At 46.1% G+C, this 13,832-nt stretch overlaps 1 protein-coding gene across 7 annotated transcripts in view; it reads right to left on the bottom strand.

Annotated features, from left to right (window-relative positions):
- Positions 1–1,695: 1,695 nt before the first annotated feature.
- COL26A1 (collagen type XXVI alpha 1 chain) overlaps positions 1,696–13,832 on the bottom strand; it is a 195,351-nt gene continuing 183,214 nt past the window's right edge. For all 7 annotated transcript variants that reach the window (XM_040613961.1, XM_040613971.1, XM_040613990.1 and 4 more), the window contains 4 exons: positions 12,435–12,479; positions 11,213–11,257; positions 10,164–10,248; positions 1,696–6,810 (listed from right to left, as the gene is read on the bottom strand). In XM_040613961.1, the coding sequence (XP_040469895.1) occupies positions 6,638–6,810; positions 10,164–10,248; positions 11,213–11,257; positions 12,435–12,479 (348 nt within the window). In that variant the 3' untranslated portion in view covers positions 1,696–6,637. The remainder of the gene's footprint in view (positions 6,811–10,163; positions 10,249–11,212; positions 11,258–12,434; positions 12,480–13,832) is intronic.

The following is a 13,832-nucleotide window of genomic DNA, read 5'->3' as shown; positions in this document are numbered from 1 at the left end:
GTGGTTAATGAAGAGTTAAGGCAGTGCATTCAAAGTGTGTTTCATTTTTTAATATATAATTTTCTTTTAATCGACTCCTGCTGGAAGTTCAATCGGTTCAACTCTGCCATTGATTCTTCTTGGGCTGTGTTCAGCGTTAGGAAGAGTCCTTTCCCCTTGCTGCGATTACAATCAGCGGCCACAGTGGTTCAGAGACCAACATGGGCCTGATGCTAATTTGGTGCCTGGCAGACCAGCACAGCCACAAACGTCCCAAGAAATTAATTTAGCCTTTTATCCAGCAACTCCCAATCTGTACAGCAGTGATTAACAGAACTGCCTTCCCTCAGAGGACTTTTTGCAAGGATAAATATATCAGAGTTGGAGGTGTTAGACACAAAAACCAAGATAAATACACCCTGAGAGACCCAGAGAAGTGCTGCATGGGAATGTTTGGCACCAAGTAACCTTGGGATGTCCTCCTCAGCGATGCAAAAAGCTGTATGAAGTAGGGGCCTTGACGCTGTGGACGCTTCTTAGCGTTTACAAGATTTAGCCTTTGCTATAATACTGCTGTCTGCATATCTGCAGTGTAATCTGATCGGTAGGGGAAAGGAACTGGCTGCAATTTACATATCTCTTGTTTTTGTTAGGATATAAAAAACAAGTTCACAAACCAGAACTGTCACATCTCTGACGGAGACAGCCCAGGTCCTCTCCTGCAGCCAAGGCTCTCGCAGCGTAAAGCCTCCCTTTGCGCACAGATGGGCCGTTGCATCTAAATGGGTAGCTGTCCCCATTGTAGGAAGGTTAAAAAAAAAGAAAAAAAAAGGTCCCTAACCACACCTTCTTCTAACAGTTTGAATTGTCACAAGAGGTGACAGCTCTGGAGGTGTGGGCAAACGCAGCTGCTTCTGGATCAGGCACCGGGGGATCGCAGGGAGGGGGCCCGGGCAGCCCTTGCTGTCCCAGATGAGCCAGCTCAGCTTCCTCGAGCTGCAAGGAAACTTAGGAGGAAGGGAGGCAAGTTGCAAGTAACAACAGATCTTAATTTACGCTCTTAAGCACTGCGGAGTTCTCTCTCTGGCTGCTTCTCCTGCTGCAGCCAACCCGTCCCCAGGGTGCCCCAGCTCAGCGGAGGGGCAGCGGTGAACCCCGGATCCGTCCTGATGTAAAACTCCCGCAGGACCAGGGGGGCTGTTCCTGTAGGAAGACCTGGCCGTACCCAGGCAGCGCATCGCTCTGCAGAGCAAGGCACGGCGCTGCGAGGCGGCCCTGAAGGCTCACCCAGCCCGCTGCAGGAGGTCGCTGCCTCGCCACGAAGGCGCAATATGCCCCTGCACTTGGCTGGTGCGGCCAGGGGTGCAGAGCAGTGACTGGGTACGGCCTGGAGACAGAGCTCGCACCTCTGAGGCAGCAGTCGGGCTTGCTGATGCCTTGCTGCTACCTGCAGAGGAGTCAGTCCCACCGCGGGCAACGAAACTGTCAGGTTTGGCTTTTAGTGAACAACAACGGCCCTTTGTGCCCCCCTGCCCCACAGATGACCAGCGCCATCAGGGCGTTTGGGAACAATCTTGGTTTTGGAGAGACATGCAAACATACATGCAGTTGGAGAAAGCTGAGATGGCAGGAAAGGAAAACAGGTGCCCTAATTTCAGGATACGGTTAGCTTGAACTTGCTCTGAACTTTGTAGATACAGGACACCTGACATCATATTCATTTACAGTATGTTTATTTCTCAGTGCATTACATGAAAGGTCTTTGGTATTTGTGGGTTCTTGAATACTGTTCCCACTCTGCTCTGTAAGAAAATGCTGAATACAAAACATTCCATATACAGTAACAAAACCCATAGCAAATAAAGAGAAATAGATATTTTGAACAATAACATAGCAATATGAAAACAGGTAAGTAACCATGCAAGAGGTGGAACAAACAGGTTGTGTTTACCACAAACATTAGAGCCTGCCATAAATGAGTTCATCATGTCAGATGAGATTTATTCTTGCTCTAAATTAAGAAATTACAGGATTGCAAGATACTGCATATGGCTGCCCTATAAAAGACCAAATGGTTGTAAAGCTTATTACAGTGAGAGAAGCCGGGACCATTTGCACACATACGAAACACACTGATATAAATAAAAAAATACTGCGTAAAATAACTAGTGAAAACGTTAACATTTCCTTCCATGGATGGGAATGTGCTTTGTGAACAATTATAGCACCTTTGAATTGCTTGATTTCACTGCAATCACAGAAACTGTGAGTAGTTTAACCCCCTATATCACCGAACACCGGAATGGAATGTAATCTCGATTAAGACAGAAGCTGTAAACGTAGAGGAGAATGGCTTTCCAATAAATTGTATCGAGAAGTAATTCCAGAAGCTGATTGTCTTTTAGAAGCCTTTGTCACAGTGGTCAGGTTCCTACGTTAAAATAGTTCATTGCAGGGACTGGGAGCGAACCCCAGTCCCAGAGCCAAACTCCCAGAAAGCCTCTTGCGAGCCAGATGCTCTGCCCCACTGACAGCAGCCCCAGTCCGGGCTAGCTGAGAGCTGGAGCTCATCTTTACGGCCTGTTCCTTTGAGAGTTGATGGCAAAATTGCTGTGGAGTTTGGTGGGAGCAGGTGAGGGCTCTTCTCTCTGGTTCATTCATGTTTTCCCTGGGTTGCTATCAATTCTTTACAGTAAGTGCAAATAAGGTACTCGGGAGAGAAGCATTCTCTGCCTCCCGAGAGTACCAGATTGCTGGTGAGCACGAGGGTGCACGAATTGCAAAGACTTTTAGTTGTGCAATGCGCTGCTTCTGGTTAGCTCCAGGCGAGGAAAATGCGTTACTACCACCAGAACTGATCCAAGTCAAAAACACACTGGAGCTCAAAGAAACATTAAGAATTTCAAAAAAGTCTTAGGAAAAAAAAAAAAAAGGAAAAGAACACGCTATGGTATTGCACAGTATGCATGTAAGATAAAGCACTAAACATTTCAATTAAAATATATTTCTAAATGAGCACGCATTCAAAATAAATCCACTCTCTAAGTTACCTAGACATGGCAAGATGCATTATATGCCCTGGCTAAAATGAACCTTAGTATCCTGCCTAAGATGGAAAATGTGGTTGGAGTGGTTTTCTTAGTCATGAGTATCATTAATGTCAGCGTGTGAGGCTGTGTTCACCTTTTAAAACACAATGAAACTGGGACTGCACAGCAGTGTGGTCCAACCCTTGTGTAAGTCGAGAGGAATGAAACCCCAGCTGAGAGAAAGTCCATTTGGTATAATCCCGCTGTCACCCGAATTAAAGATACAGTACCGCATAAGAGAGAGACGTAGCTAAATAAAGCAAGAAGTGTGGGGAGAAAAAAATTACATAGCTCACAGAAATCTGGAAAAGCCAATAATTAAGATGGTTGCAACCCAAATCTAACCAGTCTTTTGACAACTGACTTGGCAGGATTCGTTGCAAACAACTCCCATTAAATTTCCTTTCATCTTGCCAGTAATTTGATTTAAATAATTTCAAATCCAAAATGCTAGTCAATGGGAATGACTTGAAGAAAGTACTCATCAAGCTAATGCAATAGCTTTGAATTCAGGAAGGCAAACTTGGAGGAAATAAAATTTATCTTTCAGTGTGAGGGCTCCAAAACGTCAGGGAAGTGAAAATGGCCTCGTCGTGCTCCCTCTTCCCCAGATTCAGCCGGTAGCTACAGGACCAGTGAAAATGAATTTTGCCATTTCCCTTTTTAACGACTGCTTTGGTTTAGTTTAGTCCCCGAAGCTGCCATGAGGACACTTTCTTCATGTGGCAAGCGACTATAGCTAGCACCAGCCTGCCCAGCGTACACGGTTACACCAAACTGGGATTTCTCCTCACGCCAGGACCTGAGTTTCCCGCTGGTAGCGCGAGGGGATATCTCCAGGAAGGTACCAGCCGTGTAATGGCCATGTGATCAAGACCAAAATGGTCCCAATTCATCAAAGAGGTAACCAAGTACCTTCTCAATTCCTACATGGTAATCAGCCTGTAAATGGGGAAACATCTTTTTTGTTCTTTGCACATTTAGTTCTTAAATGGAAAGATTGTTCTAAGGCTGCACCATGCTTAGCTGTCCACCAACAGAGCTGTGGCCCTCGCAGCAAACAGAGGGGCACAGGTTGCTCTACAGCACTGCAGTCACACGCCGTATGTTGGAAAATTGAGCTGTTTGTGTCTGTGACCAGTTTTAGGCTGAGCGCTGGCTGCCAGCCTTCGTTAAGACCCTGATTTAATTCGGCATCATTTATATATATATACTGTCATTAGAGTTAGCACTGGATTTAGAGTTAGTGTTGGGTTTGAAACTGAGATGGATTCAAGGAGACTCTTTCATTCTCCCGAAAGGATTATGAATACAGGATGACTACTTGGGGCCAGTAACCTGCTTGACTTCAGCAGTCCTGCTTGGTTTTTTGTTTTCTGACTACATCACGCTCCAGCTGTAATTCAGGGTACAGGCAGGCAAAGGATTGCTGGAGCCTGGAGCATCAGCTCTCGGCAAAACTGCAGTCTTGGGGAAAGACAGCACCTGATTATACCTTGCCTTCAACTCCCCACACTTTCGTAATGCTTTGGGCTTGCTTCTTTGAACTGTCCAAAGGAAAACTTGAGCGTACAGAAGCACAACCTGACCTACGTGGGCTGACTGCTGAATGAGCTCCACCGCTGGCATCAGCCAATCACGCCGGGATTCAAAAGCAGGGCAATTAATTCATTTACTGCAGCCTCCAAGCCAGCTTAAACTGAGGCTGTTTATTATTTAGCTGTACAGCAGTAAAGAGCTTCTGTACGAGGACAAGTTTCTGGTGCTGGCTTGGCCTCAGCTCACCCATTTCACTGTTTTGGGAGGGACGGTTGGATTTCTGAAGGACAGGGCCAAATGAAGACACAGAGTGAATCCAGTCATCCTGAAGTAGCCTGTAACCTGTTCATTTCTGAAAATACAGTGCTCTTCAGGGGAAAGATTTGGATGTTCTGATGTCTCTGTAGATCTACCATGTTCACGATGTATATGGAAAGGTAATTTGATGTGTAGCTAATGGTGGGCTGGCAGAGCTCCTTCATTTTAAGCCCCATTTCCCAGTGTACACATGCTTCTTGTTTTGCCTTGGGAAGATCACGTTGGGTGACAAACATAGCTAAAAACATGGACCATACAGTTGCTGGTCTTTGCAACAGCTTCTGACAGAACGATTGTAGCAGTACAGTCTACCTTTTACAAATAGCTGTATCTTGCACCAGGAACCAGACAGAACGTGACCAATACACCTGACTTACGCCATAAAATGACCAACACAAACTCAATTTGCTTACTTTCATCCTGGCCTGAATTTGAAAACTGTCAAAACAGGAGGTGGGGTTAAAAAAATATTTAAAAATAGTACCGTTGGTCCAGTTGATTAGTCTCACCCTTTCTAAGAAAAATCACTGTCTACATGAATGATAGCAACTTGTCCGATTTGGTTTGCACAGCAGGTGTAGCAACTCATTTGCCACTGAAGGGCAGGTTCAGCTTCCTCAGCCTGGAAGCTGGGACTTTCCCCAAAATAACAAGTTATTGCAAAAAGTAAAATGACTTTTTATTTCACTCCCAGTGCAAGATAAGCTCTTGACAAGACTCTTAATTCCTTAGGCTGTGCTTTGCTACTACACTGGCTCCAGATTCAAATGGCAAGGATTTACTCACAACATAAAAATGAAACAGTGTGAAAACATTTTCCTTATTGATGTAGGATTAAGAAACTATTGCAAAATATCCTTTTCTGTGAATACTTAGCTATTGCTTAAATTATCTCTGGATGCATGCACAAGCTGAACACAATATGGGAAAATTCTTGCACAATTCCATCATATCTTACACAAACTGCTCTGTATTTTCACAGAAAGAGTCTAATCTCGCTGAAGATAGAAAGTCAGTGTTGCCACAAACATTTGGATCAGAAATCCTTGCTTCGCCAACCACAAATAGAAATAGTGCCACTCACACGCATTTAGCAACATGAAAAGCCAAGATTTTGATGCTAAAGGACAAAGAGTAACCTGGATTTTCAGAGTAACAGTCTAAAGTGTTCTTTGAATTTTCCAATTTGTTCTTTGCTTCAAAGAAATCCTTGCAGGTCATGCTTTAATGGCCTAGGGAAGTGGTATCTTCACCTGGAAGTCAGCATGACACACCCCATGAAATAAAAGCAGATGCCACCAGCTATAGCAATGGATGAGGCTAAGGCTCGGCTTTGGGTCTAGATGGGATTGATTGTCTTGGCCAATTAAGCAGTGCTTTAACTGAGTAACTTTCAGGGGCAATGACGAAATAAGGGGAGGATTAAACTCTTGAGACACAGTCAGGAGGCGTCATTTCTGTAGACAGCTTCTGAGGATACCCTCCATCTGGGATTCCAAAGGCAAAACAACAAAATTAAGAAAAAGGTTCTGAAGGCCCTCTCTGAGCTATGGATAAGACATTCCCCGCAATAAGGGCTTAGGATTGGCCAGGTGAGGAAACCCCATGGCCAACACTGCAGCCTCCTACCCACTTCATTTGCACTCTGCAATTAAGCACTGGGATACTGTATCTTTAACTAGTGAACAGGCACAGAAAACACAGAGATGCTCCTACTTCATCCGGTTGCTTCTCCTTTTGGCTTCACTGTCATCCAGCAGTGAAGAGAGGATCTGGTAGGCCTGCGGCTGCGGGGGTCCTCCTCGTTTGATCTTGATGCTGCTTCGCAGAGGGGAGCCCGGGATCACGTCTTGTCCAGAGCCTGGCTCAATGGAAGACAAAGAGTCTGTAAGGAGAGAAAGTCACGGGAGAGCGCTATTTAAAAGAGGAGGCTAAGGAAAAAGATCAATGGGCCCTTCTGAATGCTACCTCTTCTGGAAGATGCGTCGTCCCTCCTCTTGTCTTTGCATCCGGCAAGCAATTGCGGAGCTACATGTGTGCTGCCATCACACTGCTCCTGTTCTAGGCCTTTTCCCTCTGCTCTGTCTAAACTCTTTGGGGTGTAAGTACTCTTACTGCATGTGACCCAGCAGGTCCTGTTCTCATTTGTAATTCTATTTATAAAGCACTGTTCTTCTACGGATTATAATTTTGGTTGGGCTATAGCTGCTACTCATCATTGCCCACAGACTCCTGTTATTGAAGGACGGGGCCAGGCGGTCGCTGGGAAGTGATGCTCCTGGGGGTTTAAGCACCATTTCACCCCTTGTGAAGAAGGACATTTTGAGGCTCTGAAAAGACTGAACAAAAGGATTGATCCACCCTAGGCTACAGCCAAATCAGCGATAAAGCTGGGAATAAATATTAGCTGCCCGTTCTCCCAGCTTGCCTCACGGTGACAGGCGCCTCCTGCCCTCCAAAGCTAAATACACGTCTGTCTGCAGCCACTCTCTGTCTTCCCGGCAGTCAGCAACAGATGCAGATAACTCAGTGCTGCCTCATCATTTCGAATGGCCCAGTTTCTTCTTCCTTCTGCCTTCAGAGATGGACATCTGCTTGTTTCCCTGCCAAGAGCCCAACCTCACAAGCCTTGGTTTGATCCCACAAGGCAGCAGTTCTCTTTCAAGTGAGCGTTTGGCTGCTGGAGGATTTGGGCCGTGTTTGCTGGAAGTAAACACTGCCAAACAATTTGGGCTTTCGTGTGTCCTGCTGGGCTGCGCTCTGCAGCTTGCTCGGCCAGATAATCTCAAAGTGGCCTCCCATTGCAGAGAAGAGATTTGTTTGCTGGTGTGTTTTGCCTTGTTGCTTGGGTGGCTGTGGTTTTGGAAACCATGCTGGTTGTGGAGTTTCTTGGGAAAATGAGAGCATGCGATTGGCATTTCTGCGTGGGTCTTTAAAGCTGGGCTGAGCTGGGCTGCCCAGGAACCTGTGGTCAAATCCTTTACACCTACGGTGGGAACATGACCAGAGAGTTGGGGATGGATGATCTAAACCTGTGTGGTGCCTTTCTGTGCAGGGAGGTCTGCGCTCAAGGAAGTTCTGTTTGGTTATTTTATGTCTTTTTCTGTTTGTTGTTGGTTTTTTTGTTGTTTTTTTTTTTAACCATATACACATACAGGGATGAACATAATTGCACAAGGAAAAAATGCCTTACTTTCCAAGTTCTAAACAGTATTTTTGTAGGGCCTAAAATATGTCTTAAGTTACAGAATGGAACTATCTCAAAAACAGAGAGTAAAAATATAATTATCTATAGTTATTGGGTAAAAAGGAACTATTTAAAGAAGTCATGCAATATAGGTGTTTAAATATGGCCTTAACGATACAACTAAAAATCATCCATTTTTGCTGATGCAGTTACACTGGTGTAGAAGTATATGTGGGTATAAATAAATTGTTTCCATCCCAAGCAATAACAGAGAATACATTTATGTCAGTAAAAATGGTTTGCTGAAACGACTGTTTCAAATTAACAGCAGCACATGCCTTGTTGCCGCCGTATTGCCAAACAGACAATATAAAAAATAGGTAAAATAGACAGTTCTGCAGGGGCAAAGTTGCGTGGATCCCCCAGTCCAAGCTTCCTGATGAGCTTTTTGCTTTATAGCAGTCTAAATGAAGGTACAAAGTCAAAGATAATGGAGGGCCAGGCGCTGGGTCCTGTAAATACACTGCACTGTGCTTACGGGCTGGGTTCCCCTTCCCCTCTTATGCACGGATTGCTGCCTAGGTGACGTAGTGCGCAGCTTGCTGGTACCTCCACCATCTCAAAGCAAAGCAGCAGAATAACATCTTTTCCTGCCCTTGGTGTATAAAATCCAATGAAAATATGAAGCAAGCTAGGATTAATGTAGAGGTAAGGTCAGGGTGACTGTGGTTAAATCATGGGTTTGTGATTCATGATTTCCCGAACAGCTTAAGCCGTTGTTGCCTCTTGCTTTTGGAAATAAATAGTGCTTTGGGCCCCTAAAGGACAGATGGTCATTGAACAGTGAAGAGCAGTGCAGACACCTAAGCCAGTCCAGCCATACGACACAGCACCACGCACTGACGCTGTTCCAGCTTCGAAGTAACCAACAACGTTTTCATTTTAGCCCTGGGCTGGCTCCAGGAGGGACTGTGCGTTCCCGAAGCGTGCTGCCTTACTGCAACTGACTTAAAGCGACTCGCTTAGGACCTGCTGGACATTTTAGCTATTTAGCATTTTCAGAGGCTAAATCAATATCCAAAGGCTACTCCACGATACAAGTGGATATCAATCTGAAGGAAGGTGTGAGCAGCGTCCTTTCTAAGCAAGGCCAGCAATGAGGTTCCACGTGTCCAGGAGAGTACAGGGAAGAGGTGCCACGGGCCTGGGTCAGTGCCAAGGAGCAGGCTCGTTTCTCGCAGGTGGGGATAGTAAAGCCAAACTACCTTTTGCCTCTACTGTGTTTCTGAAAGGGGAGAAATTAGCCCAGCAATTTTTGGCAGCTATGTGAGAATTGATCCTCAGGTACCCCGAAGGGAGAAGCCTGACCTGCGACAGCTGCACAAACCCACACCCTGGGCAAGGGAGGAAAACTCTCGTCAGGGGTGATGCCACACACTGTACCAGTGATGGGAGAGCAAATAGCCTCGACAGAAAACAAAATCTGCCTGAACGAAGAACCTGTGAGACTGAGACTGTCTTTAAATCTGAGGGTGAAAATAGGTTTTATGTAAGTTATAACCATGAGATGTTCAGTGATCGCTGATTTTCAGGGTAACATGGTAGCACTGTTTGGCCTTTCTCTGTAAAACACAGCGCTACACAAGGCAAGGGCCTCAGTGGTGTTAAAATCACTTGGGAGACATTATTAACAGGATTAAATGATCTGGCCTAAAGACTTGAACAAGCAGCTCCCTGGGAAGCTGGTAGATGATCTGTGCCACATGGCTTGAGCTGCTGCTCATGACTTGGCTCTCTTAATTGTAATAAAAATTACTGTGGGGGTCATTTCACCTGCTATTGTAAAGTCAGGGTAACTTGTACGTGGTAGAAGCGCTAGGTCCTCAGCAGTTCTAAGCATACTTTAAGTCACGTTGGGTGCCTAGTTTTGAAACCCAGCTTAAACAGTACTAGACAGAGAGCCGAGGAGACTGGGAGGATGTTTAACCATCAAGCAGCTGCCTGAACGGAGCCCGCAGTTGTCTAGAAAAGAAAACCTTAGCAACGCTTACCATGAATTCCTATCATGTGCTCAAGAATTAATACCCTCTCGGCTAAAATCTTCAGAGCTTCTCGAAGCTGTTGAACACCTTCCCCCTGCAAGAAGGAAAAGAAAACTAACATTGGAATGTGTTGCAGGATAGCCTTCTCGTTCATAGCGTTGCCTTTGTAACACCACACTATGCAACGTGGACACTTAAATACGATGTAAAAAAGGAGACAACCTGCCCCGTGTCAGCCAAGCCTCTGATGCAAACACGTGCCTTTCGGTTTGGTTCCTACTTCTGCAGTGGGCCAAACCCAGGGTGCATATTCCTGCCAAACCTTCCTACGGTGCAACTTGTGTTAACATATGCTGAACTACCTGGAAAACAGGTTTTGCTCTTGTCTGATATTTACTTTGAACATCGGTGAGTTACCTGGGCTTTCTCTTCGCTGTTACACCGGGGAACGGGGACAGGTGGCTAGCACCATCTTCTTGCTGCCTTATAAACTGGAACTGTGGTGTGCAAGCCCATCCCGATGGACTTCACAGTGCCTCTCCAAGAGCTCCCAGCTGGGCCACATGCTGCCTGAAGCCTGTCCACGTACCTTCATGTACACTCAGGCTGTAGTTTCTTCCCCCCAATGCCTTAGAGATGGGCTTGGAGGGACAGGTAGATGTTGTGAAGGATTTTGGGGCAGGAGAGCAGAGGCTGAGAATGCCAACCCTGCACAGGCCATTTGATCTCTTCTGGGGGTCTGTCCCTGAGCCTGTGGGAGGGACGGGGGGGGAGTAATTCCCGACCTTGTGGCAGCTCTGTGTAGCAGAACAACCACAGGGGACCTAGGAGGTGTTCAGAGCGTGGTGAGAAGGGCAGCTGACAACGTGGCCAAGGAAACCTTAAAGACCAGCAGTTCTAGCATGTATCAAGTTCAAACCCAAGGTTCACATCATCGCTTGCTCTGCACTTTCAGCTGTGGACACGACCCTTGCCCCCCCAACCCGGCCTGCCAAAGGGAATATGGTTGAAGGACAGTAAAAAGGCAAAGCAAACCAGCAGTAGAAATACAAGCTTACATCAGCGCCTTTGTCACCTTCCTCACCCTTCTTGCCTGGTTCACCCTAAAACAAACAAGAAACAGAAATTTGTTTTTATGTGACTGAGGACACTGGGCAGGATCACCGGCATCCCTTCCCTCCAAAGGATCAACTTAAAGGCGGAAGCGTTTCACCAGCAGAAACCAGACTGACTCTGGCACACCACGCCAAGGGCCAGAGCACTCTGTCCTACCTCCTGTCAGCTTCCCAGGAGGGCACCACCATTGCTGATGTTTCTGACCAGCTGTGGCCAAACTGCAGGAGGGGCTGGCTGCCATGGCCTGGGCCCACAGCAGGACTTCTCATGAAGCTCTTGGTGAGCAACGCTTCAGGCTAAAACACCGAGACAAAACTACTGCTCCCCTCCACCAAACACGCATGTGTTCATCTTCGGTTTAGAACATAAAATCCTGCATTCTGCTTTCATTAATTTGTCACATCACTTTCTGCCTCTGAAGGTGCTCATTAAGCTTTTCTTGAACAAAGATCCCTATGTGCTGTGAATACTGGTCTGATGTCCCCCCCCTAACCGAGAAGTTCATGCATTTCCCAAAGAACACATGACATGGAAAGATTAAACTACAAGTTAAACGTAAACCAAGGCTGACAAACCGATGATTAAACAGAGTGGAAATGCCTGGGCTCCACAAACCTGTTGGACATCCCTGAGATACTTGTAAAGCGGGGGTGGGCATGGGAGGAAGGAGTGAAGAAAAGGTTGTGCGAATCGTACAAAATGAAGAGGTGGAATTAAGGAAGAGAGAAGAGAAACATCCTAGAGGACCTGGGACCTCTGGATTTTGCCAGCCAAAAACCCAGAGCTTGCTCCACTAGCTGACTTTCAGCCAACCCTCATCTCCACCGGTTTGTGTGCACCCTAGCCACGTGTGCCATCTCCTGTGTGCATTTGTTCAGGTATTGCCAGGAAATCACTTGGACACATCTCTTAATCTCCTTAGAGGGTTTCCAGCTCAGCTTGACAGAGCGAGGTGCAGGAGGGAGCTGAGGGCAGCTGATGTACTTGGAATTGTTTCACAGTGCCCACCTTTGGGCTCCGGCAGTGCCAGAAACTTGCGGGGCCCAGAGGGGGCTTCTGCCTGCCAAGGTTTGGCTAGAGGGGATCTGCCAGGTGGTATTTATGGTGCCAGAGCAGCACCAAATCCATCTAAGTCTTGCACACACCCGCAAGTACATCACTTACAGGAAATCCCTTAATGCCCCTCTCTCCAGTCAGACCTGCTTGCCCCTGTTGGAAATAAAGTAAGTGTCATTAGGAGATATTTTTCCATTTGACAAGAACATAGTGTAATTTTTACTAGTGGAATTAAGATGGCTTAATGAAAAACCTTACACTTGGAATAATATGAAAAAAATTCCTCTCCCTTGACATTATCACTTAGAGACAGCAAAAGGGGGTCACGGTTTTCTGTCAAGTATCAGCTCCAAATCCCATCACACTTTGGAGAAGTTTGGTTTGATACAGAGCTGCTCAGCTCAGTACCCACTCAGTAAGACGATTAACAATTTTTTGAACTTTACAGCAGTCAGTTACATTATACCAGGAAGGAATCTGGCTGGAGATTTCCTTCTTGCAAAGATACTGCATTCTTCTCTCTAGTAAAACTGATGGGCTGATGCTGCCCCAGACAGCAAGCAGAGCCCAGGACTCCCACAGAGCAGTGATTTAATCTGTCTCCTGCTCCACACACACATCCCTGCATCAACCCCAACAGCTACTGATCAAAACACATGTACAATATTTTGGTTGGTTTGTTTCTTTTTCCTGCTGTGTTAATTTTCACATTGTTCTCAGTGGGGGGGCTTTTTTGTTCTTTTTTTTTTTTAACTTCTCATTTTTAAACAGAAACATTTTGAAATGGTACATGTTGGTTTGGGGCAGAATGAAATGGCATTGAACTTATCATCTTTTTTCCCTCTTTTCCTCTGCAGCATTGGTTTCCCACCCTGCAGCAGGGCAGAATCCCTGACCAGGAGAACAGCTGTAGATCATTTAATGAGAAAGCAGAAGCTTGGGAAGGGAAGGCAAAATTTAAAAGCATCTTTAGAAATCCATTGATGAAACAGCTACATACTTAACCTGGCTCTTCTCCCCTGGACCTACACAGAAACATACCCATCCTTTTTTCCCCCCCAAAAAACCCCACCTAGCTGGTGGCAGCTTTTTGTAGTATTTGCCAGAAAGGGAGAGCTGCTTTGTTTGTGTGTCCATCAGATTGCTGCTGTGTATAAAAGCAATGGCCCTTGGCAACTACAAAACATGAGCACAGGGTGCTCCATGTGCAGCCAGCCAGCACCAGACAAAGGCCCGTGCCGACACGAAGAGCGCTGGGAGGAAGGCCCAGTTTGGTGGGTGCTCCAAGCATCTTCAAAGGGATGAACTTGGATTCTGCACTGGAGGGAATAAGGGCTGTGAAAGCCCAGGCAAGAGGCAAACCACAGAAAGGAGACATAACAACGCACTCAAAATACATAAACAGACTGTTCTCTGTGTCCAGGAGAAACAGAAAGGATGTTATCAGCTTAAAGGGGATCAAAGGATATTTAGGCTGGATGTTAGAAATATCTCTTGTACCTCTGA

This window comes from Falco naumanni, chromosome 1, assembly GCF_017639655.2.
Source record: "Falco naumanni isolate bFalNau1 chromosome 1, bFalNau1.pat, whole genome shotgun sequence".
NCBI classification, from domain to species: Eukaryota; Metazoa; Chordata; class Aves; order Falconiformes; family Falconidae; genus Falco; species Falco naumanni.
The sequence above is the reverse complement of the archived record's forward strand: the minus strand, read 5'-3'. Positions and strand labels throughout refer to the sequence as shown.